Genomic DNA, 26,468 nt, shown 5'->3' on the forward strand with positions numbered 1-26,468 from the left:
CCTAAAGTCTTTTTTTGCTGTCATGTTGGATGTTGGCTCTTCTAAAATGTTCACTGCAGCTGTGAGGAGAGGTTGCAGTATCTCTTCACCACTGGATCAGCTGGGCTTAATTACTTACCTGAGATCTGTCTGTGAATATCTTTGGGAAACCAGGTAGTGCAAGACATGAATCACTGATGGTTGTTATATTTTACACTACAAATCTGGAGAATGCATTACTTTCTTTGAATTACGTTCTTTGAATTAGTTTTTGTGTAAGTACAAAGCAGGCGAATTCAATGGCTCATGGACTTAGTCTGTTAAGTCTCATGCCAGTTCAAAGAATTCAAAACTATTTAATGGGATATGTGTTTGCAATGGACAGCACATATGGTCCTACTGCTGTCTCCCTTCTGGTGCTATTTTTTGCAATTTTGGAAAGTTCAGTTTGCAAGACTTCCTTATGTTCTCTGTATTCTTTATTTTACAATACCAAAATAATATTGTTAGTTTCCACTGAAATATTCTTGATATAAACATTGTTAAACTATGATTAAAAACTTCATCCAACTGCCCCATGTGGGATTCTTGTTTAAAATTATTTGGAGTTGTTTCAGGGAGGGAGGGGATAAGCATACATAGCCTATTCAGAAGAGCCATTTGTCTGAATTAATATTTGTCCTAAATCACCTCAAGTTGTACTTAGTGGCTCATTAATCTTGTAAGATTGTGCAACTCTGTAATAGACTGGAGGTTAAAGGTTGTAGCAGCAGAGAGAAGACATCTGAGAAGACCACCAAGTTCTGCTGAACTTGGGATGAGATTGGGGCTTTGGAGCCCACAGAAAAATTGATAGTTTCAAAGACTCCCTTAGATTAGCAATGCCAAATGCCTGGTTTGCAGCCTTACAACTTTTGTAGTGAGTAAATTAAATCTATTCCCTTTCTTGTTTGGTGATTCTGTGATTCTACCTCATTCTGCAGAAACCCACTGCACAAACAAAGGGAAGGGGCTGCAGGCCCTGGTCTGTGAGAAGGTGCAACTTGCACAATGTGACAAACCATAACATGTAGGACGGTTTAATTTATTATTATGTTCTGATTAAAGAGATTGCAATGTTACTTGGCAATAAGGTAATCAGCTGTCCTTACTGCCAGGCAACGAGGAACTACTGAAGAAGTTTTCCACATCACTTTTTTATTTGTATCCTGACCAATGTTTCTTTCTGTACCAGCTTCCATTGATAACACCACCTCAGTACCTACATAGACTCTGTTGGCTTGTATATCTTGACTCTCCTAAAGTATGAAACACCTGCAATACAAAAAAAAAAAAAAAAAAAAAAAATTAGCTATGTTAGGCAAAATAGTGTCAGTGCTGTTAGGAAACAATTAGAAATAGAGAAGGAAAACTGATTTCATATAGATAGAAGATGACTGACCTATTGCTTCTCAGTTGCATAGACGTTGCTAGCCCTTTGCCTGTGGCTCCTTGGCTGGAGTTGTGTCAGGCAATAGGCAGCCAGGTAAGAAAAGGCAGCTCCTCAGGAGGAGTGCACCCAGCATTGCCAGTGTGCCATAAGACTCAGCTGCAACCTGGTTCTCAGTGGAATAAAGAAATCTGAAGGAAACTGTGTGCAGAAATTTCCTCAGATCTGTTCCCAGAGATCTACCGACTTTTGGGAAAATGTTGCAATTGCCAGCCACAGGAAACCTAGGCATTAAGAAAAATCTTGGCCTGGGGTATCCCACAGAGTTGCTTCAAGGAAACAACATTTGTTTGTTTTCTACTTTTTAATACAAAATTACATATGGCACATCTGTTCTCATAAGTATCAACTTTGCTACTTTGTGGAAATAACAGAATTCAATTGAGATGAAATCAGCTGATTCCTTGCTTGGATACTCAGTGGGATTTCCCTCTGCTACCCTTTCTTTCTTTTGAAGATGTCTGTCTATGAAAATGTTATTTGACCTCTCTTTGAGTGATATTTCTCAAACACACTATGGAAATACTTCCCAGTAAAGCTATTATTAGGTTTGAAGTGAAGCATGGTGCAACAGTTATAATCCTTTGAACTGTAATTTCTTCAAATTTCTCTACACTCTAAATGGTGAAAGACAGTGACATAGATACTACTAGTAGTTTGACTGTGTTGATTGGAAGCATGCTGCTGTGAGCTGCCAAAGTGTGATAAGAAACAAATTGGGACAAATTTCCACTTTAAAAAAAAATTAAATTTGGCACAGAAAGGTCATAAACTTTGTAAAAATCAAGGTAGACCAACTTTTCTCAAGATGCTCCATAAAAGCTGATCTGTACTGTTCTGATCTAAATGTTGTGACCCTGGATTTGTGTCGGGTTGTTATTTTTTAAAAGCTTAAATCTAGAAGTGTTCCATGGCGGCGTATCTTATGTTGAACATGGAACATTATAGCTACTGCAGTTCCTCAGAGTTAATGAAATTAAGAAGGAAAAGAAACAAATCCTATTATGTTAGTCTGTGGTAACATTATTACATAACTTAGTGGACATAATACAGCCAGTAAACAACATTAAAAAGAATAAACATGATGGGAAAGACCATTCTGGACCACTTGTCTATCAGGTTAACATCAGTCAAATCAGGGATTTTGACTTTGATCTGGGATGCCCTCCTGCGTAAGTGTCCTTTTTTATGGAGCCTTTGCCTGTCCAGAGCACTCCTGTTGTAGAGATCTCTGCTGGAAGTGGCTCTTCTGTACTGCAGGTTGGCACTGTCGTACGTGTACGTGGTGGCTCGGGGGTCATGGAGGCTCGTGAGCACCTCTGAGCTGCAAATGTTATTTCGTAGTTCAAGTGGTCCCAGAAGCATGTTTCCATGGGCATCCACCTGTGTCAAGGAAGGAATGGGGATTAGACAAGCTCCTCAGTCAGCCCAAGGTGTTTCTCAGATGGCCCTTTTGGCTCTAGTGTCAGGGTGCTGCTGGGGCTGCAGTGACAGTCCTGTCTAGTACAGCATTCACAAAAGTGAAAAGATACTGAATATGCTTTCCTAGTGTGAAATTAAATTAGCTATTCAACATCTAACCACCTTCCATCCTTACTTGGCTCCTTGGTCTTGTAATTCAGTTGATTGTCTCATCCTCTGTGAAGTAAGACTTTTGTAATTTTATCTTTTACTTGGACCACGACCTTTATGAAATACTGATTTTTTAAAGTCTGGTGACTGGCACCTGAAGCTTTCACATACTCAAGATGAAAAGAAAATGTTGCTGTCACTGCCCATTTTAAACAGTTTTCAACTGTTTTAGTGCTGCAGGTTAGTTTCTAAAAGTTTTGTAACAATGGGTTCATCATATGAAGAGCATGTAGATACACATGTATTTTATCAGTTATTGTAAAATACTTGTGGTGAGAACTGAATTTGGGCAAATACTATATTACAGGGATGAAATCATAGTACATTAACTTGTTCATATGCAGATAGAATAATCCATTTTATTCAATGAAAACTTATATTCAGTTGCCTTTTTATGTGTTAGTACCAGAAGCAGCTGTTTCAAATATGTTTGTCCCTTTATTTGTGCTATTAGTCAGAGCACTCTTTTAAATAACTAAGCAAAGAACTGGAAACTGCAAGCAGTATGTACATGTCTGGCACAAACAATTATATATGTAAGTAAATATTAAATATTTTTGTATCATTGTCTTCTCATGTATGAGTGTAATTAACCATTAATTGCTACATTGCTGTGAAGTGCTCTCCTTTTCAAAAATCTTTAGTTTTCTACATATTTGTATTAAAACCTCTTTTGAAAAGTTTTTGTGGTATTTCCAGGTTAACTTCTAATTTCTCCACAAATACTTAATAGATGTTTCAAATTCACAGATATTTAAACATCCACTGTAGCTCATATTAGAGAAATATACATCTGAACACTGGCCTCTTAAAAGAAACTTCAAGGTCTTCACCTCAAGGCTTGAATATTAATGTTGTTTTTGGTAAACTGTGGTATTGGACCTATCCCAAATTTGTAACAAACTCGATCATGTCTGTGAATGCCTTTATATCAGTGAATAATGCATTAATTATAGACAATATCTAGTTTTGTGAAGCACCATTGATATGCAGTGCTTTGTTTGTACTCTGAGCTTTACATTTTTAGTAAGACATAGCAGTGCTAGGAAATGATATAATAATCTACAGCAGATTTGAAGTACGTGCAAGAAAAAATTCAAACAAAACACACAGGGAAACCTAGTTTTTGTGGGTTGCTGCAAAGGAAAGATGGGACCAAATAAAGTTTCAGTTCCACCTGGCAATGGGGAAGATGTTCCTTCCCATCATCAGGAGAAATCTTTACATCATTAATGAGAGCATATTTGCACTGTGCCAGACTAAGCACTTACTAACTGAAAGAAAAGCGGTAAAGGGACTATTTGTACAAAAGCCACACAAGAGAACTGTGGGGTAAAAAAGCTTTCTAAGTGAAGTAATAAGTCATCACAGATAGAAAATGCACTATTCTGGTTTAGAAATTGATTCTGTATGTGCTGAAATGAGCATTCAGTGGTAACACCCCAATTCCCAACACTGTTTTGGTGGGAAAAGCTCACATGTTCTGGGTTAGAAAAGTCAGCTTGTTACAAATCAGCATGGTGTTTCAAATGTTTTCTTGAGATATGGGCTAGACAGTTCATACTTTTTAGGTCAGTTGTTCACATTTAAGAAGAAGGAAGATTTAAGCTAGGGTCTCCTACTCTCCAGAGGACTGCCATGACTATGGGACTATTCATTTACTCTGAAGACCTGACATGCTTTCTGTGGAAAAAACCCATTGATCTCAGAATTGTCTCTGTGTAAAAAAGATTTTTTTTAAATTCTCAGAAATTTTGACAGGTGAATATTTTCAGTTTTATGAAATAGCTCTTTGAGCTGTCTTTGATTACATAATCTAATGTGGAAGTTAATTGACTTCAGTGTTATAATAATAGTAACAATAATGCAGGCATTATTAAGCAGTTATTATGACTTTTCTTTTGGGAAGAAAGCTTGTAGCTGCCTACATCTGAAGTAATTCAGAGGGATCGTTCTTAAACTAATATATCCTGACAATTTGTTATGAGCCAAGCAGTACCTGAATTCCTGCTCTAAGCATTCTGAATGAACCTGTTATTTTTAAAATGAATTTAATTTAAACTATTTTAGGCAAGATGATTTGTATGTCATGAAGCAAGTTGGTCTTTAAATTGCAATCTTTGCAATTCAGAGCCAAGAGCCTTACACTGATCTTGACTAAATTAGCTCATGGAAGAATAAAAGATTTTCTTATGTACCTGGTCAAATGCTCTGTGTAATTTCCCACATCATTATAAACCCTTTCAGTATATTTTGAAGCTCACTGCAAAGCATTAAGACTTGTGCAGCTGATCTCCTGCTGCTGAGCCAACAATTGTGCTGAAATCATTCTCCTCAGATGAACTTGGTTCATTTTAATCTAATTGTAACACTAACTTCTTACCTTTACTAATTCTCACACTAACTCACACCTCCAGCCAAGGTACGACCACCCCTCACTGGGCATGTGCTCCATATTTTATTGACTCTAAGAGTGAAGTGAGAGAATTCTACACCAATCAGTAACAAAGGTGTGTATAACTAGAGTCACTCAAGTTCCACGAAAATGTAAAGGAACAGGATACAAGTAAGTTGGAATGGGGAAAAGTCAGGGAAGACTCCATTGTAACTACTGGCATCGTTTGATGGGCTGAACCTGTCTTCTACCCCACAGGAATGCCTGTTGGGTAAGAATCACTCTGTGTGGGCTGAATACTTTCACTGGGAATTAGAGTTTGTCTGTGTATTGCTTTAAATATGGTCTTGCAGTCAGATACTATCACTGGCAATCCTTGAACCTTAACCAGTCACCATTTTTTATTAATAAATAGTGATATTCCATAAGCTGTTATTATGAGTCCTTCCCAGGTGCTGGCTGTTGCTGGCAGTGGGTAACATCAATAAAGACGAAGGGGTCATAAACTGGGAAGACCTGCTGAGGGGTCTTCCTTAGGCTGTCCCTGACTAAGTCAGTCAAATCAGCCTGTGATCCAGCAGGGCAGCTCCATAAAGGATCCCCCTAACAGGATGCTGACAGACTGAGCTCAGCTTTCCTGGGCCACTGACAAACACTAAGGGTTGAATGAATGTCCCCACACTACGGGGGATGAAACATTTTTTCATGTGACACTTAGAAAATTAGTTTCCTGCTTAGGATCATCCAGTGATATTGTAACTGTAAAATAGATAAATTAATAAAAAGAAAACAACCCAAAGCAACAGGCCTGTACTGACTGCATAAAATATAGTCAGACAGCTCTAGGAGAAGTGCATATTAGCCTTCCTTGACAGAGAATGGGTCTCAAATGCTGTCTGACTCAAATGCTGTTCAATGGCTGTCTGGAATGAATTTTTAATTTATTTATTTTTTTTTTACCTTAACTGTTGGGAGATAAAAGGCAAGGATGACTGTTTTATCTCAATACAAACCCATTGTTTCTTCCTCTTAAGGTGAAAGACTCAGGGCCATGTTACTCACACAGGGTGTCTTATTGGAACAAATGCTGTAGTGTTACCACAAGCTGATCTGCAAAAAACCAGCTTATGATTAGCAGGGCTATACTAATTCACAAGGAGATTTACTTGAAGGTTAAGATATTTGTGTGGTTATGTGCTTCCCTTCTTTTTCCAGTAGCCACTGTATTGGAAAATTGTAAATTTTCCTTGAAGCCTGTGTCTGGTCTCTGGCTTTCTATCTCAGGTGTTTAGTGTTTCACAGGATATTTAGAAGGAAAGTGTGATGCTGTGCAGAACTGGGGAGACAATCTATCACTTGACTTGTGTTGATCAACCTTTATAAGCCTTTTGATGGTGTAGCCCCTTTCCCACTCACATTATGATTGCTTCCTACCTTTTCTTCATACTTAAGAGATATCTTCTGTGTAATAACTATTCATGCTATAATTGTCTGGGGAGAGAGAAGCGGTAGCATGCATGGACTATCTAAATATTTTCTTGTTGTGTGGTTTTTCCTATTTATCCATAGCTATGGTGATGTCAGTGACATCTAGCTTTGACAAATGAACAAGGAGATATAAACAGTCTTTATACTTTATTCAGAGAAACAGAAATATTGTTTGCTACAAATTAATTGTTTTTGTATATTAAAAATAAAAATTGCATAAATTCTGAAGCTGGAGAGATTTTATTTCTATCTTCTTCAGTCTGTGGAGCATGGAACAGCCACCTATGAAACAGCAGTTCTGTTTCATTTTTCATCTGGTCTTCTCTATACTCTTAATATCGTGGTCAGTTTGCTGAGTGTTGCTCACACACTTAAAGCTTGTGTTATCTGGTGGAGGAATTTGAACTCTTTTAGTCTTTGGAGTTGTATGTCAGATGGGAATGATCGATATCTTCACCTGGCACAAAGAGATGAAGCACCGTCACATATCTTCTAATAGTTACAGGTCCCTGTATGGACAAGTGGTGTGGGTCAAGAGTAAAAGAGAAAAAATGTCCTATAGCTATACATACTTACAACTGTACTTCTGTTATGCTCAAAAAATGACTTTCCCCTGCTCTGGTGCAGGCACCATAATACCAGTGAAAAATCTCAAAAAATGATGGAGAGAGGCTGGGAGCTGTTCCACTGGAAGTCACATAACCTTCCTGTGTCCCACTGCTCTGGTCATGTGCACTTTTCCTGCCAAAGACAGAAATACAACTGTTGGAAATCAGCATTTCTATGCTGAGTAAAATTAATGTTCACAATCTCTCACATCAGTGTGTGGAACACAAAATTCACTGATACCCATTCACATGTATGTTTATGTATATGTGTGCATATATTTGTATTTACAATCACAAACCTGCACTGTACAGGCAGAAAGCAGTCTGTTTGCTTAAAGCACTCTTAGTCTCAGAATGGGATTGCTGTCTGAAGTGTGAGCACCTAGAAATCCTGGTACAAAGCATGTAAGACTTCATTTTTCTATCACAAAAATGATGGTGTATGCAATGTTGTGCTTTAAAAACTTTCCATCCCATTCTGAGTACTAATCTCAGTGTAATCTTTGCTGCATAACATTTAGACAAAAGCTTTTAGTTATGAGTTATAGCATTTTGTTAGTTAACAAACTCTCCAAATATGAAGGAGAAGAACTTACCTGCACTCTTATCCTTTACTCAGTTCACTGCACTGGGGCACATGTAGCCAAGGCTGACCTCTGAAGAAGTCTTGATTTCCTCTTCATCATGAATCCTTGCTGTGCTGCTTCTCACCTAGGCTGGGTTATCTCAGGAGCTGTTGAGGTAGCTGGTCAGAATTTGTGGGTTATGTTGTTTTTTCCCTTCCTTATTTTCCATAGAAATGGATAGACAATTTCTGTGCATGACATTCCATACTGGGGTGGCTTATCTCCTCTGCTCTGTGGAAGACAGTACTTCGTGGAGTCTTGGAGACTGCTGATTGTCTGAACTGAATTTGTGCCCTCACTGTAATAAAGCATCTTCTACACAATGGGACAGAAGGCAAATGGAAGTAAAAACTTTTAATGGGCTCATGAGTTTACTGAGACTGAGGATATGATGGCTTTGTTAATGATGTATAGCTGTAGTGGTGGGACACCAAACACACAGCTCTAGAATTAATAAGATATTACAGAGTTTCTGAAATGCACTTCCTGATGTGTATGCGACACTGTAGCCATCTGTCAGGATGAAGTCTTCGTAGAGTTCTATGTGTTGGTCTCGAATACAGTTTTGTCCAAATGTTGTCACCTCAGGCCACAACTGTAAAGAAGTTTATAGGACAGCCTGGGCAAGATCTCGTTAATACTTGGATGTAATATATTGTAAGTAAAGCACAGGAAGGAAGAAAATTTTTGGTTTGTTAGGATATATATTTTCCTCTGAGTCAGACCGGGCCAAATACACCTGAGGCTTCAAAGGATTTGTTTCTGAAAAACTGGGAAAAAGTGCAATAGGTTTATAGATGTTTGCAAGTGTTCAGTGATGTATTGCAAATTAAACTCTTCCTCGTTAAAAATATGTCCACAGTATTACTTCCTGAAAGTTTTCTGGCTTGTTTTTGAAAGAGGGGATGTAGGGATAGTGGTGGTGTGCCTGAATTTAGCTGAGGGAAAAATTCTGACATCTATGAAAGCTGTTATAACCTAGCAGCAGCATCCTTGTCTCCCTCAAAGGTCAGTGCTACAGGCTTCATTCAGGGCTCACTGAATCAACAGAGCTTGTCTATGCTTTTTATTTTTGGTGAAGTTACTGAATGTAAAGAGGAACTTTATTATAAACATTTCTTCTATATCACCTTCTAAAGCAAAAACAAAAATACAGTTGAAGTGGTAAATATTTAACTTCCTTGTACACCTTGTATTTCTTCTGCAAGAAATACAAAGAAGAAAGAAATAGGTGTCCTGAATAATCATGTGCATTTTCTGTATTTTCCTACTCTGTTTTCAGTTGAAGATGGGACAGACCATACATTGCTGTAATCTCCTTAAAATACAATTTTTCTCTAGGCAATCTTAAATACTTTTGCACATGTGTTCCACCTGTACTTATCTCTATCATCATATAAATGAACATTTTCACAGTAAAAGTAATGTTTGAAAAGATAGCTTGAACATTTTACCTGGACTCTCTTTGTTTCCAGTCTGCTTTTCTCTCCTGTAGCATGTCCTGCTCTGCCTGCTGTCTTTTTTTGACGTTGAGGTCCTTTCCCAAAGAATATGTAGTTTACAAAGGCATATTCCAGCAAGGCCAGGAACACAAACACAAAGCATCCCATCAGGTAAATATCTATTGCCTTGACATAGGGAATCTTTGGCAAGGTCTCCCTGAGGTGGGTGCTGATGGTGGTCATGGTCAGCACAGTTGTGATTCCTGTGAAGGAAAGAAACAGACACTGACTAATAAGATGAGGAAGGAGATTTGAGCACAGAAGACATAATGGCAGCATTGCACTTCTCATGTAGATGGTGTAATTATGTAAGCAGGTTCTTAGCAGCCAAAGGAATGTGTTTTGCAGAACTGGAAAGGAACACATCCTTGCAAGTCTGCTGATAGCACCTTCCTTGGCTTTTCATACAGTGGAGGGTGAACTAAATAACCTCCAATAGAAGTTCGTGTTGGAACTTCTTGCCTTAATTTTTGCAATAACTGTGCTAGGGAATGTGATGTTGGCTGACCTGGATAGCAAAAGTTGATAGCTTTTCTTTCTATGTGAGAAAATGCTTCTTACTTCATTTACAGCAGTAGCTCTGCTTGACCCTATAGGTGACTTGCATTGCTGTGGGGATCTGCAGTAAGTATCTAGCTTTTGGTATAAATGGAGGATTGAAAGGAGAAAGGGAAGCCTTTTGATAAAGTGATGGTCTTTGATGAAGAGAAGGTCATATATATATATGCTTGTACCAAAACAACTTTTCCTGTTAACTAGGTGCTTGCAAGTAAAGCATTTCCATCTCATTATGTTATCCACCACTGAACGACTTTTTTTTTCCTCATGTGTTTTTTCTTTTAGCTGGCTGAAATTACTTTTTAGTCTGCTTTAATCACAGGTCATTACTGCATGTAGATAATAGCTCTAGGCACAGGTGTAACAAGTTTAATTTGCAGGGAGATGGGACAAAATGGCTTTTTGGCAATTGAGTTGAAAAACATATATGCCTTAAAGCACAGACAGCACAGCAGATCTTCATTCTTATGGAAAGTTGTAGGAAGGAATGTGGTATGGGAAAGAACCGACTATAGGTAAACCAGACTTATTTGGTGCAAGCTGGTATATCTCCACTGATGTCAGTAGGATCTTGTGTATTCCTTCCAGTCACAGATCTGGCCTGAGAGAAAACTTTTTAACATCAACAGGGATTCTTCATGCAGCACAGTGTAGATACCCTTAGACACCTGAATTAGACTTTTACGCTCCAGTTTGGAAGCAAGATGCTTTTGGCCTGATCCAAAGACCATTATGACAACAGGAAGTCAGTCAGAATCCCAGCCTAAGTGCGGATCAAGAGCTTCAGCTGTAGACAAGGTCACACCTGCCTGCCTTCCTGACAACCAAAGTCCTGTGCTGCCTGTGTAAGATCACAATTAATGACGATACAACCAGCAGAATGGATTGGGTGCCACTGTTTGCAAAGGCAGCAAGCGTCCACATAGTTCAGTCATTTTGAGAAGGATTTACCTAGAGCAACTCTGGCTGCAGAGGCATCGTAATTGATCCAAAAAGACACCCATGACAGAATTGTGATCAGCGTGGAAGGCATATAGGTTTGCAAAATGAAGTATCCAATATTTCTTTTAAGCCGGAAGCTAAGCGATAGTCGAGGATATGCTCCTGAAAGAAAGAAGTCATATAATGACTAATGCCTCACAAAAGGTAGGCACTGATATTTCTGGGCTGGAAAAGGACGGGACAACTTTTTTTAACTTGTCAGTGCTTACCTGTTGTAAATTCCACTCTCTTTGATACCATCTTGTAATCCACAATAGAAAATTGTGGGAGCTCGATGTTATTAACTCCTGTTACTGCTGACTCTCCATTCCAGTAAAATTCAATATCATCAGTAGTGTATCCATCTGAAACAGAGGCACAATTTGATTATTGACTTTTCTTTGTGTTTTATTACTTTGCTTAAATAGTTGCAGTTCAAGTGGAAGGAGCTGCTGTTAATCAGGAATTCAGCCTTCTGTTGTGTGACATTCCTGTTACACAGAAGCCTTCTCTATGCCCCAAGGAAGCTTCTAGACGTAGAAGAGGAGAAGACAGAAAACAAGGACAGAATTCATTATTAAAGTTTGTTTTTAGCTAGCTCTAATGCAACTACTTTTCAGTCAGGCTTGAGCTTCTCAGTTTGCCAACAGACAGATACATCATCAGCAAAACTTTTAAACTCTCTTTGGAGGAGCTCTGACAGTAAAACCAGGTTCAGTTCCCAGATTTTAATTTGATTTCCTATGCAGGACGTGACAAAATACAGAGTTGGGAGCCAGTGGAGACAAAGATGATTCTAGAAGAATTAAGGTGCCTGTAGTATCACCTGACTATGTCTGTCAGAGCTGTAGGTAACCCTTTGATATTCATGAAGCATTTTATATTTTAATTAGACCATGCCATCTTTGATCTTCTGTTATCACAGAACTATTTCTTTTTTACTCCAAAACTAGCACCTTTCTTCTGTTTCCTTTTAACAGTGATGTTCATTATTTATAATGTAATTAAAAATTAATTTGCTATTATATCACTGGAAATGTTAACATTATTGTTGCCATTTTCAGAAATATTTTGATTGAACTCAGAAGTGACTGAGTTTCAAAAAAATCTCACAATTGACAACATTTTTATACTAATATTTAAACTTGTTCCACTTTATTGCATTTTTCTACTTTCCCCAGATAGCTACCAGAGGAGAGAACATCTCATGTATTTTTAAATTTTTCCTTCAGGTGTAGGATTTAATCAGATTTAAATCATATAACATGGATCAAATAAAAACATGTGTTTGAACTCAAAGCTTTAGAAAACTTGACAGTACTTTTGCCAGTTGAACCAACTGTAGCCTTAGAAGCCTCCACAGAGTTAGGAACCTATCCTTTCATATGCACAAGTAATTCAATATCAAGCTAAGGAAATTAGTCTTGAGATGTCTTTTCCTATGATGGTGTTTGGTAATAGCCTCATCCCTGGAAGGCTGACCACATGCAGAACAGATCCATGGTTTCCCTGGTGACAGTCAGAGAAGCTCTTATGACTTTCTGCCAGGCTCCAGAGTTTGCTTGCAAAGTCTGCAGCTATTGAACAGCTATCTTTTGATGCAAACACACAATGATGGGTTGAACAAGTTTAAATGTTCACAAATTTTATTTCTGAACTGCTCAGTGCCATGGTGCTTGTCCTTTCAAACCAGAACAGTGTTCTAACTATCAGAATTGCTCTGAAAACCACACTAACCTACGTAATTTGGATTGCTGCTGCAAGCTTAAAACTGGGTTTCCTATTACTTATGCTATTTTCTTTTTTCTTCATTTTTTTTCAAATGAACTATCCCAGGGTGGTGACACAGAGCTCTGCATAACTGGTTTTCATTCCTTTTCACTGCAAAAGGTCAAGCTAGCTGCTTGGTGGTGAGACTTCAGCAGCTGCTTTAAAGGCTTTGCACACAAACCCCAGGGCTGACATGAGCCACAGGTAGGGTGTGATACAGAATGGTTGAAAGTGAATGAAGACTGCTAAGACTGTTCAAAAGACCAAGACTGAGATTGGCAGGGAAGTGTTAACTTCACTTTCTTGCAAATCTGTTTCATAAAAACCTTCTCTTGAAGGATTTCTCTTCTCAGAAAAGGCGGTGCAAAACAAATGGCATTGGAACTGTCATCTCATACTGAAAGGGCATTGATTATGTGTAGACTTCATACCACACAGATATCCTCTACATGAGGTAACACCCATCCTTTGTCTTTAGGGGACAGAATAAAAACCAAAAAGGGCCATCATTACCTAGATGTTGAGCAGCTACCTGCTGCAAAGCCACAGGTGAAGGTTTAGATGTAAGAATCCTGAACTCTGCCTCAGAGTTTGGAAAAAAACATGAAAATGATTCTTCTGTTCTGTGCTGTCATCATCTGTTGCCCTTTTCACATCCTGCCCTCCAATTTTGCTCTGATTGTTCCATTTGCTTGGACAGTGCAGGCTGGGACCCAGGGCAGTGAGAGGAGCTACCTCCAGTCCTCAGGAGCTCCTGACTTTACTTGCAGCTTCTTAAGGCAGCCACAGCCAGCCTCTCTGCAGTTTCTCTGACGTTTTGAGGAAAGAAGTAATCGTTTGGCACCATATTGTGGCTGAAATTCCCTTCCCTGAAGGTGAATTATAAGTGATTTAGTTGTTAAAATCCACAAAGGTGCCAAATAAACACCTGGGATATCAGAAGGCAGATTTCAAAAAGAAAACAGGGACAACCTCCTACAAAAAGTTTGCACCATGTTATTGATACACTGTGTGGTCACGTTGGATTTTTGCAAAGGGAAATGATGTGAGTTTTGTAATGCAGACAATGTGCTCTCCTCTAGTCTTGCTTTCTATGGCTTTGGCTACTAAGCAAAAAGTAGAACTAGTAGGTTATAAAGTCAACTAACCAAAAGCAAGAATCTTGCATGTGCGGTATCAGCTGGTGACAAGCTGTCACTGCTGATAGGCCATATTTTTAATCTCCAAAACTTCCAAATACAACAAAAAGTTGAATGTGAGCTACTACTTTTTCTGAATAAATCGATTTTTTTTCTTGAATTAAAGCTTCCCTAAAGTTGATGGAAATTATGAGAAAGGGATAGTGATGTTTTTCATTCAGGAGCATTCACATTTTTTAGGTCCCTTTAGTAGTTGAGCTCCCTTTAGTAGTTGTGGTTTTAGGTACAGTGAACGTCAGTACATTCGTTATTTCCCTGGCAGTCATGGTAATATCTCTGCTAGACACTAACAAGGTGTAAATTCTGCCTGGGCAGTTCATTCCCTGACAGGATTGTTACTGTGTGATGCCCGTTCCTTTTGTGTTTTGCACATTGTTCTAGGTGTGTGAGAGGCATTGTTTTTCATGGCTGACAATGGCTCCCAGGTTCAGGAATGTCACAGGTGCTTGTGTTTTATAGGTGTCGAAATGGCTTTTTTCTAGCAAACTTAGGAGGAAGACAGTTGGCTGCAGGTTAAAGACAGGAATTGATGTCAGCTCTGAACAGTGAGCAGGTGACAGATTGCTCCTTCTCCTTTTTCAGCTGGCTTTAAGCGAGGAGCTGTAGTGATGTAAATTAAGAAACCTTTAAGTGTGGAGCAGTACTGACTACTGGCTAGCAGGCGATGGAAACCCCTTATTTCGAGCAGCAAATGCCTTAGCGTTTACAAAGAAAGAACAGCTATTTCAGTGATAGGAAAAGTGACTCTTGCCACTGCAGTGGCCAGTGTTAATGCTGGTTTGTTCACCGAACTTATCAGTACTGCCCAGGTAGTCCCTCGGCAGCTCTTTTGCCGTGTAATCCTCTTCCCTCTGCGTACGTATCCGTAACACCAATTTAAATGCATACCTCTGCTTTTGTGACAGGGAGAGCAGCACTCGCAGCTGGACTGTGATGTCCGAACACGAATTTCATGAAAGCCAGAGACACCGCGGGCCTGCAGTGTTTCAGCGATGCTGACAAGAGCTGTCGCGGGAGAACGGGAGAGCGCCGGAGGGCCCGGGCGGGCGCGGGGAGCGCCGGGCGCCTGCGGCAGCGCGCCCCGGGGCCGCGCGGGGGCGCCCGCGCTCCGCCTTGGGGCCGGGGGTGCCGCGGCCGGGCGGGATTGCGCGGGGACCGCGCGGAGATTGCGCGGGGATCGCGCGGAGATCGCGCGGGGATTGCGCGGGGATCGCGCGGAGATTGCGCGGGGATTGCGCGGAGATTGCGCAGAGACCGCGCGGAGATTGCGCGGGGACCACGCGGAGATCGCGCGGAGATTGCGCGGGGATTGCGCGGGGATCGCGCGGAGATTGCGCGGGGATTGCGCGGAGATTGCGCGGAGATTGCGCGGGGATTGCGCGGAGATTGCGCAGAGACCGCGCGGAGATTGCGCGGGGACCACGCGGAGATCGCGCGGAGATTGCGCGGGGATCGCGCGGAGATTGCGCGGGGACCACGCGGAGATTGCGCGGGGATCGCGCGGAGATCGCGCGGAGATTGCGCGGGGATCGCGCGGAGATTGCGCGGGGATTGCGCGGAGATTGCGCAGAGATTGCGCGGAGATCGCGCGGGGACCACGCGGAGATCGCGCGGAGATTGCGCGGGGATCGCGCGGAGATTGCGCGGGGATCACGCGGAGATCGCGCGGAGATTGCGCGGGGATCGCGCGGGGATCGCGCGGAGATTGCGCGGGGACCACGCGGAGATTGCGCGGGGATTGCGCGGGGATCGCGCGGAGATTGCGCGGGGATTGCGCGGGGATCGCGCGGAGATTGCGCGGGGACCACGCGGGGAGCAGAACGCGTTTGCTCCCAGCTTCTGCAGCGAGCTCGTTGCTGTGCTGGCATCCCTAGCAGTCTAGCTCGCTTAATCAAGCAGTTTCCCTAGGAATTCTCTGCGTTGTTTTGTTGATCTAAATAATAAGTGACCGCTAAAATTTTATTTATTTGTTGTATAATTAATAATCGTCCCTGAAAAAATATTTGTTCTACTTAAACCTTTTTTTTTGCTTGCTAGATTCTTTTCCATGTTCAAAACCACTAAAAAAACACATTTAATTGCCCAGCTCGAGATTTAAAACTTCTACTTCCTAGAAAATATTGTCTAGAAATTAAAATACAGCACTTAATTGCCTTTTTTTTTTTTACTCTCAGCATCTGAGTGTTTAAGTGAGAATGCTTGCTCAGAAGTACCACAGATCTAAAAAGTAACTATATATACACATGGCAAGAAATAGGTTATGTATAAATCTCCCTGTTCACAGAAAAAAATACTTTAGAAATGTTGCTGACATTGTGATATAGCCAAGTTTAACAGTGTATGGGATGTCACCAGGCTGTTCTATTTTACACTGCAGCACTTCTCAAATATCTCTGGGATAACTGAGGATGTGTGTTACATTCACAAATACAAGTAATGGTTCCACTATCATTAGCAATTCAAGGGAGATGTCCAAACAGAATCCTTTTTCCCTTCTGATTCTCTGGGGCAGGTAGCTCTGAAACACCCAGCAGTCGGGTCTCTTCCTTCGGATCTAAATAGGTCTTTTCAAAAGGCTACAGCAATTCCATGTGCATAAATTAGTTGACCCTGGATAAGGACAGGGTCCTTAGGCTGAGGCTGAGGCTGTACCCCAACCCTCTTCCATTCCTCTTGGGCTGTGTCTTTTGTAACAACTTAGTCTTTGCTGCTAAATGTCTTTTTTTTTTTTTTTTTTTTTTTTTTTTTTTTTTTTTTTTTGTTATTATTCCTATGATTGCATTTAAACAGGAAGATAATGCATTTCTTCCACAGGCCACCAAGGCAGTCCATACAGTGGTAAGTATATTGTACTATTTAATCTTAAATCTGACATGAATGGGGCACAACACATCTGAAGATGTGTTTTGGAAATCAGTGTAACTAGTTAACATTAAGGTAATAGAAAAGGTTTCCTGCCACTTGTGTTTGAGTGTGTATTTGCATGTAAAAGGTTTTTTTTTTCACTGAGAAATATTTTTTTTTCCCTGGGGATATGAGTTAGCCTTAGCAACACTGGCTCAAATGAAAACTTGCTTAGACTGCTGGAGTACTAAACATTGTCAGTTATTTAAGAAGATTTCTCAAATAAAAATAAATGTTATGTATGCGGCAATCTGTTCCATCCCAGTTGGAGACATAACTTCCTATCCATTAGAAGAGGAAAATAAACATTATTACAGCATAAAGTCACTCTTACAAGATCCTAGTTCAAAGAATGAATTATAACTTTGCCTTAATTTGCAGGTACCTTTAATGTTGGTTCAGTTTTACTTGTTTTCATTTTTTGCCAGTGAGACTTGACACCAACCTGAAAGACCTGTGGGATAGATATTATTTGGTTTTGCTTAATATCTGCTTAATGGCTAACACAGCAGGGCTTGTCTGTATCACTGTGTCTCAACTGAGGGAAATGAAGGATTCTGGATAAGTAGTCAAACTTGTATTGAAAATGCCTTCCAGTTAATTTGGCTCCTTCTACTGGATTATGCCAGTGAACACACATCAATATGTTTTAGCTAGTAGGGCTTTCATGTGCAAGAGTACCTCCTGTAAGGCATGTTGGTATTTTTGTGTCATGGTCACTAGTAAGAATTTCATTCTCATTCTCAATTCTCGGCTGTGAAAAAAAAACAAACTAAGGAATTATTGGAAAGGGAAGCAAATGCACAATTCTTTGTTTGCATTTCCATATTCATGCCATTCACGTTGTGCTATTTCATGGAGTTTCCTTTCTTTGCCCAAAATAGCAATCCTAAACTGACTAGAATGAAGGACACACTTGAGTCCAGTGAAGAAAGGACCTGTCTGAGTCATGATTCTTTATCCTGGAGGCAAGGTGGCTGATAAAAAAAGTCTGTAAGAACCTAAGTTAGCATGGTGAGCTTGAAGAGCACATGATTATTCACAGACCAATGGACTTTCAGACCAAGAAAGCAACAAATCATGTCTCGTGGCTAGTTTGACAGAAATAAAGGGAAATTCAGCATATAGATAAATTGGAGAAATCACGCATTGACATGAGTGTCCTTAATTTCTGCTTGTTCAAAAGCTGCCATAGAATCACAGAATAAAAATCTATCCAGGTTGTTAAGTATGATACTATTTCCGACTGGATGCGGCGAAGCGCAGAACGCTTACTGGAGGTGTTTGGTGAGGAAATATCAGCACATGTGTCCTAGGCTCTGTTCTACCTTCATTGATATGTTCTGCTGGCCACTCTCCGAGACAAGATGATGGGCAAGACGGACATTTGATCTAAGACAGTACAACAATAAGGGGTCTGACATGTTCCAATGCAGCCTAATTTACCCATCTCATTTCTTTCACCTTTACAACACATTCCTTTAGTCACTGGAGTAATGACTTTTAGCCTGATGTTAAGAGCCTCTGACTCTACACATCTCTGTGTAATTCCTGTAAATCTAACTGTGATTAAAAAGTCTTGATCGTGTCCACACATTTTGTGTAGTAATAAGCAGTGTGCCCATAGTAGCTTAGAGGATGTCACTGAAAGTTCCTTATATGCAAATGTTTAGTGAGCAGTGCCTGTGATTCAAATTTGGACTTGAATAATTTTGATGACCTATTGTCTAAAAAATTCCCACCAATAATATATTGATTTTTAAATTTTTTTTCAGAAAGCAGGCAAACAAAATGTGTTCATGACTGGTGTCCTCTTGTACAGCCCAGACATTTGTGTAATTGTACATGTAATATGTACAAGGTGCACAACTGCTGTCAAAAGGTCAGCCCTAATACACACATCATACATCAGTTTCTACAGACTTTTAGCAAGTTTCTCATCTTATAAGTTATTTTGAATGGCTCTGAAGCATGAAGTTTTAAGATGGCACTTTAGTTACTTTGGTAGTTACATATGCTGAGGAACATTTTGTTTAATCGCTTCCACATTTCTCACTCGTTTGCCTGGATCCTCTTCTTTTGTGGGGTTGAAACCACCAAAGTTCTTGAGTCACACTGTCATGTTCTTGTCTAAAGACTAGTCAGCAGTGACTAGTGCAGCAACTATGCATGAGGAGATTAACCCAGTCTCCTTGCCTTGTATGCCATTTCACTTGCTGGTGGTACCAGACCATTCTTGAGAGCTTGGAGCTGGAAAGAGAGTATTTGTTTCTTTTCAGTAGCAAGTGTCAGAAATCCCAGCCATCTTCTCTTCCCTTCATTCTGAGATGCTTTTTTCCAGAATCTGTTTTGCTATTTCTGCTTCTTCCTTTCTTAATCTTCTTTTAAATGGACATGCTACTGGTTACCAGCTGTATCTCAACTGCCAGAAAGGTGAGCCAGAGCTCCTGACCTCTTCTGGAGAGGTTTGCTTGCTTTTATTCCCCCTCTTTCTTTTTTCCTTCTAACCTTTGTTCCCCTCTGGTTTTATGAGGAGGAAGTAAATATCCATTTTCAGGAGCTGCAAAATGCAGACCACATATTGTTTTACTCTAGTCCTGGCAGCACAGGCTAGGAGTGCTGGACTCAGGATGAAAGACCTGGACATGTTGAGAGAAATCTGCCCTCTCCTGAAAGGCTTGTGCAATCCTTCACCTTGTTTGCTAACTCAAAGGACTTCCACACCTTCACACGAACATGATGAAGGTAACTTGCTTGCAGTGCTGTCAGAAGCACATTTTATGTAGAATTTGTAAGTCCTATGCAAATCTTTTTTCAGCCCCACCAGTTTCTTCCTCACTCGTTTTTTCTCATTTGAGCTGCTGTACAATAGATGACTCTCACAGTCTGAGCCATAATCCTGGAAGTTTTTTTCTGACTTGAGTTGCTTTACAAAGTTAAAAAGGGAACAACACTATTTATAAGCACATTATGTAAACATTAGCAACAGAGGTTCAGCTGCTTAGCATTCAATTAATTTAGTTCAGTCAATATTGCATGGTACACAGTTTTGTCTGCTCATATTGTAAACACATCTTGCCCTTGAGCACTTATTTCATTTGACTAATTAAGATCTACTTCTAAGTGCTCTCATTTTGTTGCCAGGCAGACTCGCCCAACTTTAGATACAGCTGTTGTACTTGGTGAAAAAGGCATTTGAAATCCAGGTCCATCTGGTTGGTGCTTTAGTGTGTCAGGACAAAACCTGCTCTTTAAGGCAGTAGGGTCTCTGCTTTCCACAGGACTCAGACTGGAGATGAATCAGGACATTGTATGTTTCTTACCTTTGCCAGCATGTCTTATACAAGTACACATATTTCTGTGCAATATTGTGTTCTCGCCTGAGACAGTGAAAACCCTTTTAAAATTTTATTTATTTAATTCAGGTGCATAAAGTTTTTCAGAGAGGTAAATGTGGAAATGTGGGAAATGGATTTGTAGAAAGAATTTGTTGTCTCACCCTTCTCATGAGACTAAAAATGAATTAAGTTTTTAAAACACCTCTCAGTTGCCCCATCTCTAAGCAAAAAAAAAAAAAGTATTGTCCGACATGAAACCAAGCACAAGCCCACTGTACTTGGACGTTTTATAGAAATAGTGAGAATGAAGTTCTCATGGTGGTCTGCCCTTTCTTTTCTGATTCTTCTGCCCCCTAGGGGAAGAGGGGAGTGACTGAGTGGCTGTTTGGTATTTAGCTGCCAGCAGAGCACTACCGGTGGAGTCTCACAAGAGCAGACTAGAGGGACACAACCACATCCCTTTGGTTCAGCCCAGGGAGTTGTTATCTTCCTGGGCTGGGAGTGCACAGTGCCAGCTCATGTTGAGCTTCCCATCCAGCAAAGCCCCCAAGTCCTTCTCCTAAGGACTGCTCCCCTTCCATTCCTTAACCAGCCTGTAATTGTGCCTGTAGGCACTTACAGAATATAAATGAGTAAGAATGGAAATAGATTACTCAGAAGACTGGCCACATATTCTGAGCTAAGTCACTGAGAGTATTAGCCAAAATTGCACCTCACCAGGAAGTTGCAGGAAGAGATAGCAGTACTGGGTAGCAATCTGGTAACCTTTAAGTGCTGCTTCAATCAAACAGGTCACAGCTCAGATCTGTAATTAGAGTTACAGTGCAGCCTTTCCATTTCCCTGGACATCAGCACTATGGCTATGTAGCCCTGATCCTGGGGTCCAATTCCTCATGTGAAATGAGTCATTGTGTAATTCAGTTTCCATCTACATGCTGATGGTCCCTTTTAAAAACCAGGCTTGCACTCCAATGGTAACAGATATTTGAAAGACTGAGGGAGACAAATGGGCACCTCTCTGCACAGATGTTTCCTTCATGGCTAGGGAGATCTGAGCTACAAGTCTGGGAAACCTGATGCCGCTGTTTTCAGGGAAGCCTGATGAATTGAGGGCTGCCAATCACCAGAAAATAGAAATTAAATGAAAAATTGTATCAGTATGAATGATGTCTTCAAACAAAACTGAAATGCTCAAAATTTTCTTCTTGGAGTTTTCCACATGCACTGTGGTTTCCCCGTAACAACCTATGCCTCTTTGCATAGTTGCAGTCTACTCTAGCACTTAATGCTTGTTGCTATGGTTTATGAGAAGGGTGAATTAATAAATAAAGCTGTTAGAAGTGGTAGCAGAAAGCTAATGGAGGAAGCAGTAAGAGTTTTATCTGAAGGGCTCAATTCTGTTCTCTGTTCTGCAGAGAAGTTTCCTGAGGGCTGGAGGACTTGCATGTGAGTATACTGTTCACTTAATAAAACTACTTAATATTAATATTGTCCCAGGTTAGGTAAGTCATCTTCCCACACTGAGATTTGAGGCATTGTGTTTTGTTATTTGTCAAGAAGCCATACATAAAGATCAAGTCAGAGAAGGGATAGGCACTGAGTAGATGATTTCTTAAGATTTATAATATCTGTAAATACAGATGCATTGGGGGAAAGGCTTCATTTTCATAAAGTGAAGCAAATCCATGAATACCAGAATCTTCCATTTTTTTTCTGGGTTTTTTTCTTTTATACAGCAATTCACACCTTGGCAGAAGACACATTGCCTTGAAATACATAAACTATACTTATGGCTGTGACATTCTAGAACAACTGTATTGTCTCAAAGCACAGTATACCAGCTCTTCCAAGATTGTTATAGTACCGGGTGCAGAGATTATTTTTCCTTCAGCTCTGACTGCAGAAATACAGACTAATCTAAGAGCACAGCTGCTTCTGGAGAAGTCAGACCCTCTCCAAATAAATGCTTTTTTTTTTTTTTTTAAGCAAGCTAAGCTTTTTCCTTTTGCTGTTCCCCTGGCCTGACAGGTCTCAGAGGCTGAAGACTGAGACTGGATGAGGCTTTGCTGGGAAGTGATTCAGCTCCAGATTTCCTGTCCTCTGTAGTCACCAGGGGACACCCTGGGCCGCATATTGGTACCTCTGAAATTACTGAGATGACACTAAACAAGAAGAACAGTTGGTGAAAATAACTCTGCATTCCTCTGTGTGTAATAGAAAAGTGCTTAAGACATACCAAGCTTTGCTAATTTCATATGTTCATGTTCTGGAATTGTTGAATGTCAAATATTTGCTATTAAAATCTATGCATGCATATAAAGACAAGCTATCAATCTTTTTGAAAATAAAATGTGAAAGTCATAAAGACTAAACTATCTGCATCTGAGTAACTTGTAAATTTGTGTGCAGTGTAAAAATACATTCTGAAAGTAAAATAACTGATTTATAGTCCTCTGGGGAAAGAAATATTCTCAAAGTGTGGAAACAGAGCAGTCACTGTGGCTTAACACTAGTGTGCTGTGAAGAATTAATTATTTTAGCTCAGTGGCTGACTTAAAAGATGAGTGTTAAGGAATGACATAAACTGAGCCAAAAATACATTTTAACTTTTGATGTGAAAAAAAAAAGGAAGCATGCAGTCCTACTTGGCTAATTTCTCAGTTGCAATATCAACAAGCTATTTGTGAATCTGCCTCTCAAAGTATCTAAAAAACAACTTGCTTAGCTTCACTGCTCTGTGCTAGTCTTTCTGTCCCTGTGATGTCTAAATCGACTGCTGTGGATGCTCATGCTGTAACTTTAAAACTTTAAAACCTCTCATGTTTTGCTGCCAGCATGTTCTCTGCAGCTCAGAAGGATGGCATGTCAGAAGCTAATGTGGATCCACAGATTGTTGTGTGCGTGCAGAGTCTCCACGGGCGAGCCCTCTGAGAGATTATTTGCAATGATACAAGCTCAGTATGTATATTCTGCACAGGGTATATGGGGTAACCTAGGCTCTATTATCTAAATGCCTTAATAAATTATAAAGTGAGTTTCAAATTGCAAAATGTGTTGCCCAGAGAGTAGTCACTTTGCTGTCCCATTGGGCAATATATGGGATAACTTTGGCAGCCTTTTGTGCTGATCTCCATTCCTGCTCTTGCTGGGGTGTTTTGTATGGTACTGTCTGGCTTGTTTTCTGAGTATGCTGTGATAAAATGTGCTTTTCTGTGTCCTGCTGTTGCCTATTCTTTTGTTAGGCTTTGTGGGAGCTTGAATATGGCATTTGATCCAGGGGCAGAGTCTTTGTGAAATAAGGTGATTTGTGCATGTCATAGTGCAGGCAGCACTGGGAGTACAGCAGGCATGGATGGAAACCCACGTGCACACTGGTGAGTTGAGAAAGCTGTCAATAGGATGACATGCTAAGAACATCCTGTCACTAATGGCTGGCACACTAAGTGAAGATGGACAGGCAGGAACCCTTCTGACTTTTTCATTCAAACAGTTTGCATTGCATCACATCTCTGCACTCTGCATTCAAAAGATGCACTGTTTGAATGATCTGAGTTTTGGAACCTCTCTCTCTTCTTATTCCACCAAGTTTGGAAGAAATTTAAAGCTGAGTATGTATTTTAGAACACTTAAAGTAATTGGCCAGAAGCAGAAGAGAGTTTTTATTCCCAGTGTTATGCTGTAACAACCAGAGACAAGTCAAAGTGGAGAAAATGAGGGTTTTTTTTTTTACCCAGGGTTCACAGGATCCATGGGAAGCAACCCATTCCAGAGAACAGGTTTATGGCTGACCTGTGTCATGGGAGAGCAGGGGCAGTCTGGCAGGAGAGTGAGTGAGAGAAGCTCTTCATTTACAGATGTGGCAAATCTAAGCAACTGGTATTGGGGGGCTGCCCTCTTTAGGAACATCAGAATTAGAATTAGAATTGCTTAAAAAAGGCATTGTGTTCATCATCCTTCCAGACTTTTTTTTTTTTAATTGGGAAGGGGCTTTGCAACTGGCTTTTAGAATACTCTGAGCAGCAAGCTACTTTGAGAAAGGAGAAATTATGCTTTCTGTGGAACCAATTTGATACGCTTGGTGAGAAGCAGGATGAGACCAGATGCCCTTTTAGTGGTTTTGGATACTTTAGGAACAATATATAAGTGGATCCAGCTCAAACGTCTTGCTGCCTCAGGTACGAGAATAGCAATATTCATTAGTGAATTTTTATTGCTAGGCATGAATAAATTACTAGATATCTGGTGCCTGCAGACAGGCAAAGGAAAAGCTGTATGAGAAAGCTTGGATTTATGACAGGTTTTTCATCTCTGAAAAAAAAATCCCTATTTGTTTGAGGTGTAGGTTCTTACATCCTTGGTAGTTCAAATGCAGTCATATGCTGGATCAATGCAATCTTGTCTCAAGCAGAGAGATGTGATGAATCTGTTCAAATCTCATTCCCTCAGATGGCTCTGTGCCAACAAAGGTGATAATGAATGTTTAGGTATGAACTCAGTTGTTTTTTTTTTTTCTTGCAATAAACTATGTAGAGGTTCAAGTGGAGCATTTTATTGATTTACTTTAATATCACTCTAAGTTGGCTGCGCTTTCATAGAAGCATTACATATATTTAGGGTTAGATCTATTTCTATATGAAGAAGGGACAGCCATAAAAACAATGGAATTAAAACAGAATCGCCATTTCTTGTACTGTAGGCAACTGAATAAATCTTCCTCTTCTCCCCAAGTATCTCTGTTCAGGTTTCTGTGGGCTTGTTCAGTTCACCCATTCAAGTGGTTTCTGAGGGTGCTGCTGACAAGGCTAATGCACAGTTCAGTGTTGCAGTGTTGAATCATGCTGCAGCATTAACTGTTGTCATAGAGACACAGATTTTTGAGTCCAAAGGGACAATTTTGATAGTCAGCTCAGACCTGTTGTAAAACACATAGTAGCTTGCCAATAAGTAAATAACTTTGCCAAACTGGAGCACAGCTGGGCCCTCCCTCTCCCGTGACAGTGAAACACATTTCACTGAAGTTTGTGAGATGCTGTAAGTAAAACACCAAATGGGAATTTCATTTATTGTAAGAGTGATGCTGTCAGCACACATTTTTTTTCTGATGAGTGAAAGCCAGGTGCAAGCTTACTCCACAAGATCCTGATGTTACTGTGATACTGGCAACCTCAGAGGGACAAAGAGTATTAAAACAATAACAGTATTCTGTCTTACCCTCTAGGTAGTGCAGTGAGGTTAGCAATTGTACTTGTAAAGAAGGATGCTAGAGTGGGGCAGCTGTATGCAGTCAGAGACCATCCCTGGGTGATATTATTGTAGCATTTTGATGCTACTGACCCTGGTTGATTGCCTCCTCCTTCTGCTTGCTCCTTTATCAGCTGTGTGTCTGCACCCATGCCAGTCCAGAGCCTGTCGTGGCTGCTGCCAGGAACAGTGGACTTCTGCCAAGGCACTGGGTTCTGAGCTGCCATAGCAGTTGTAGCCCTTGCCAAAGGCTACCTGATACAGCAGAACTAACAGCTGGGGGATTTAACATCTTAAATTGCCAAGCTGACATCCATCAGAGCTCATGTGAGAGTGCCAAGCAGTCTGTGTAACCTCCAGCCGAGTACTAAGTCTCCTCTTCCCCAGTACACGCTAATCTGTGAGAAATGGATTGTTACAGATCCCAGCTCCACTGATGAAGCAGTTTCAGTTATAAAATCCCTTGATTATGTACACAGAAGTTTGCAGTGGCCATCATGGTATTATACACTGGAACAGGTGTAAAATGTCTGATACGGTCTCCCCATCTTCCAGTGCAGAATTTGGAATAAAGTGAACTGGTTGGGTAAAGCTGTGAAAAATGTGTTTGAAGGAACATGTGCAGCCAAAATGCTCCACTCCTAAATGAATACATTTCCCTCATTATCAGCCATACATACATAGCTTCTGCAGTCCTGTAAGATAGCTTTAGAAAAGCTGGAAATGCAATTTTAAAATGAAAATAATCTGCTGGCTCA

At 40.4% G+C, this 26,468-nt stretch overlaps 2 protein-coding genes across 8 annotated transcripts in view; one reads left to right on the forward strand and one right to left on the reverse strand.

The window, feature by feature from the left end:
* COMMD8 (COMM domain containing 8) overlaps positions 1-26,468 on the forward strand; it is a 66,576-nt gene that overhangs the window by 11,446 nt on the left and 28,662 nt on the right. The gene's annotated exons all lie outside the window — the stretch shown is intronic.
* GABRB1 (gamma-aminobutyric acid type A receptor subunit beta1) overlaps positions 1,340-26,468 on the reverse strand; it is a 120,897-nt gene continuing 95,768 nt past the window's right edge. The window contains exons 6-11 of one of the 7 annotated variants that reach the window (XR_010998468.1): positions 11,489-11,623; positions 11,229-11,381; positions 9,672-9,922; positions 8,188-8,532; positions 7,560-7,724; positions 7,114-7,440 (exon numbers count right to left, since the gene is read on the reverse strand). Coding sequence is in view for 2 of the 7 variants with exons in the window: in XM_068188417.1 (XP_068044518.1) it covers positions 2,504-2,851; positions 9,672-9,922; positions 11,229-11,381; positions 11,489-11,623 (887 nt within the window). In the remaining 5 variants the exon portion in view is untranslated. Of the gene's footprint in view, positions 2,852-7,113; positions 7,725-8,187; positions 8,533-9,671; positions 9,923-11,228; positions 11,382-11,488; positions 11,624-26,468 lie in introns of those variants that run through there. The other 6 variants (XR_010998471.1, XR_010998470.1, XR_010998469.1 and 3 more) reach the window with 6 other exon arrangements.

This window comes from Anomalospiza imberbis, chromosome 4 (assembly GCF_031753505.1).
Source record: "Anomalospiza imberbis isolate Cuckoo-Finch-1a 21T00152 chromosome 4, ASM3175350v1, whole genome shotgun sequence".
In the NCBI taxonomy this organism is placed as follows: Eukaryota; Metazoa; Chordata; class Aves; order Passeriformes; family Viduidae; genus Anomalospiza; species Anomalospiza imberbis.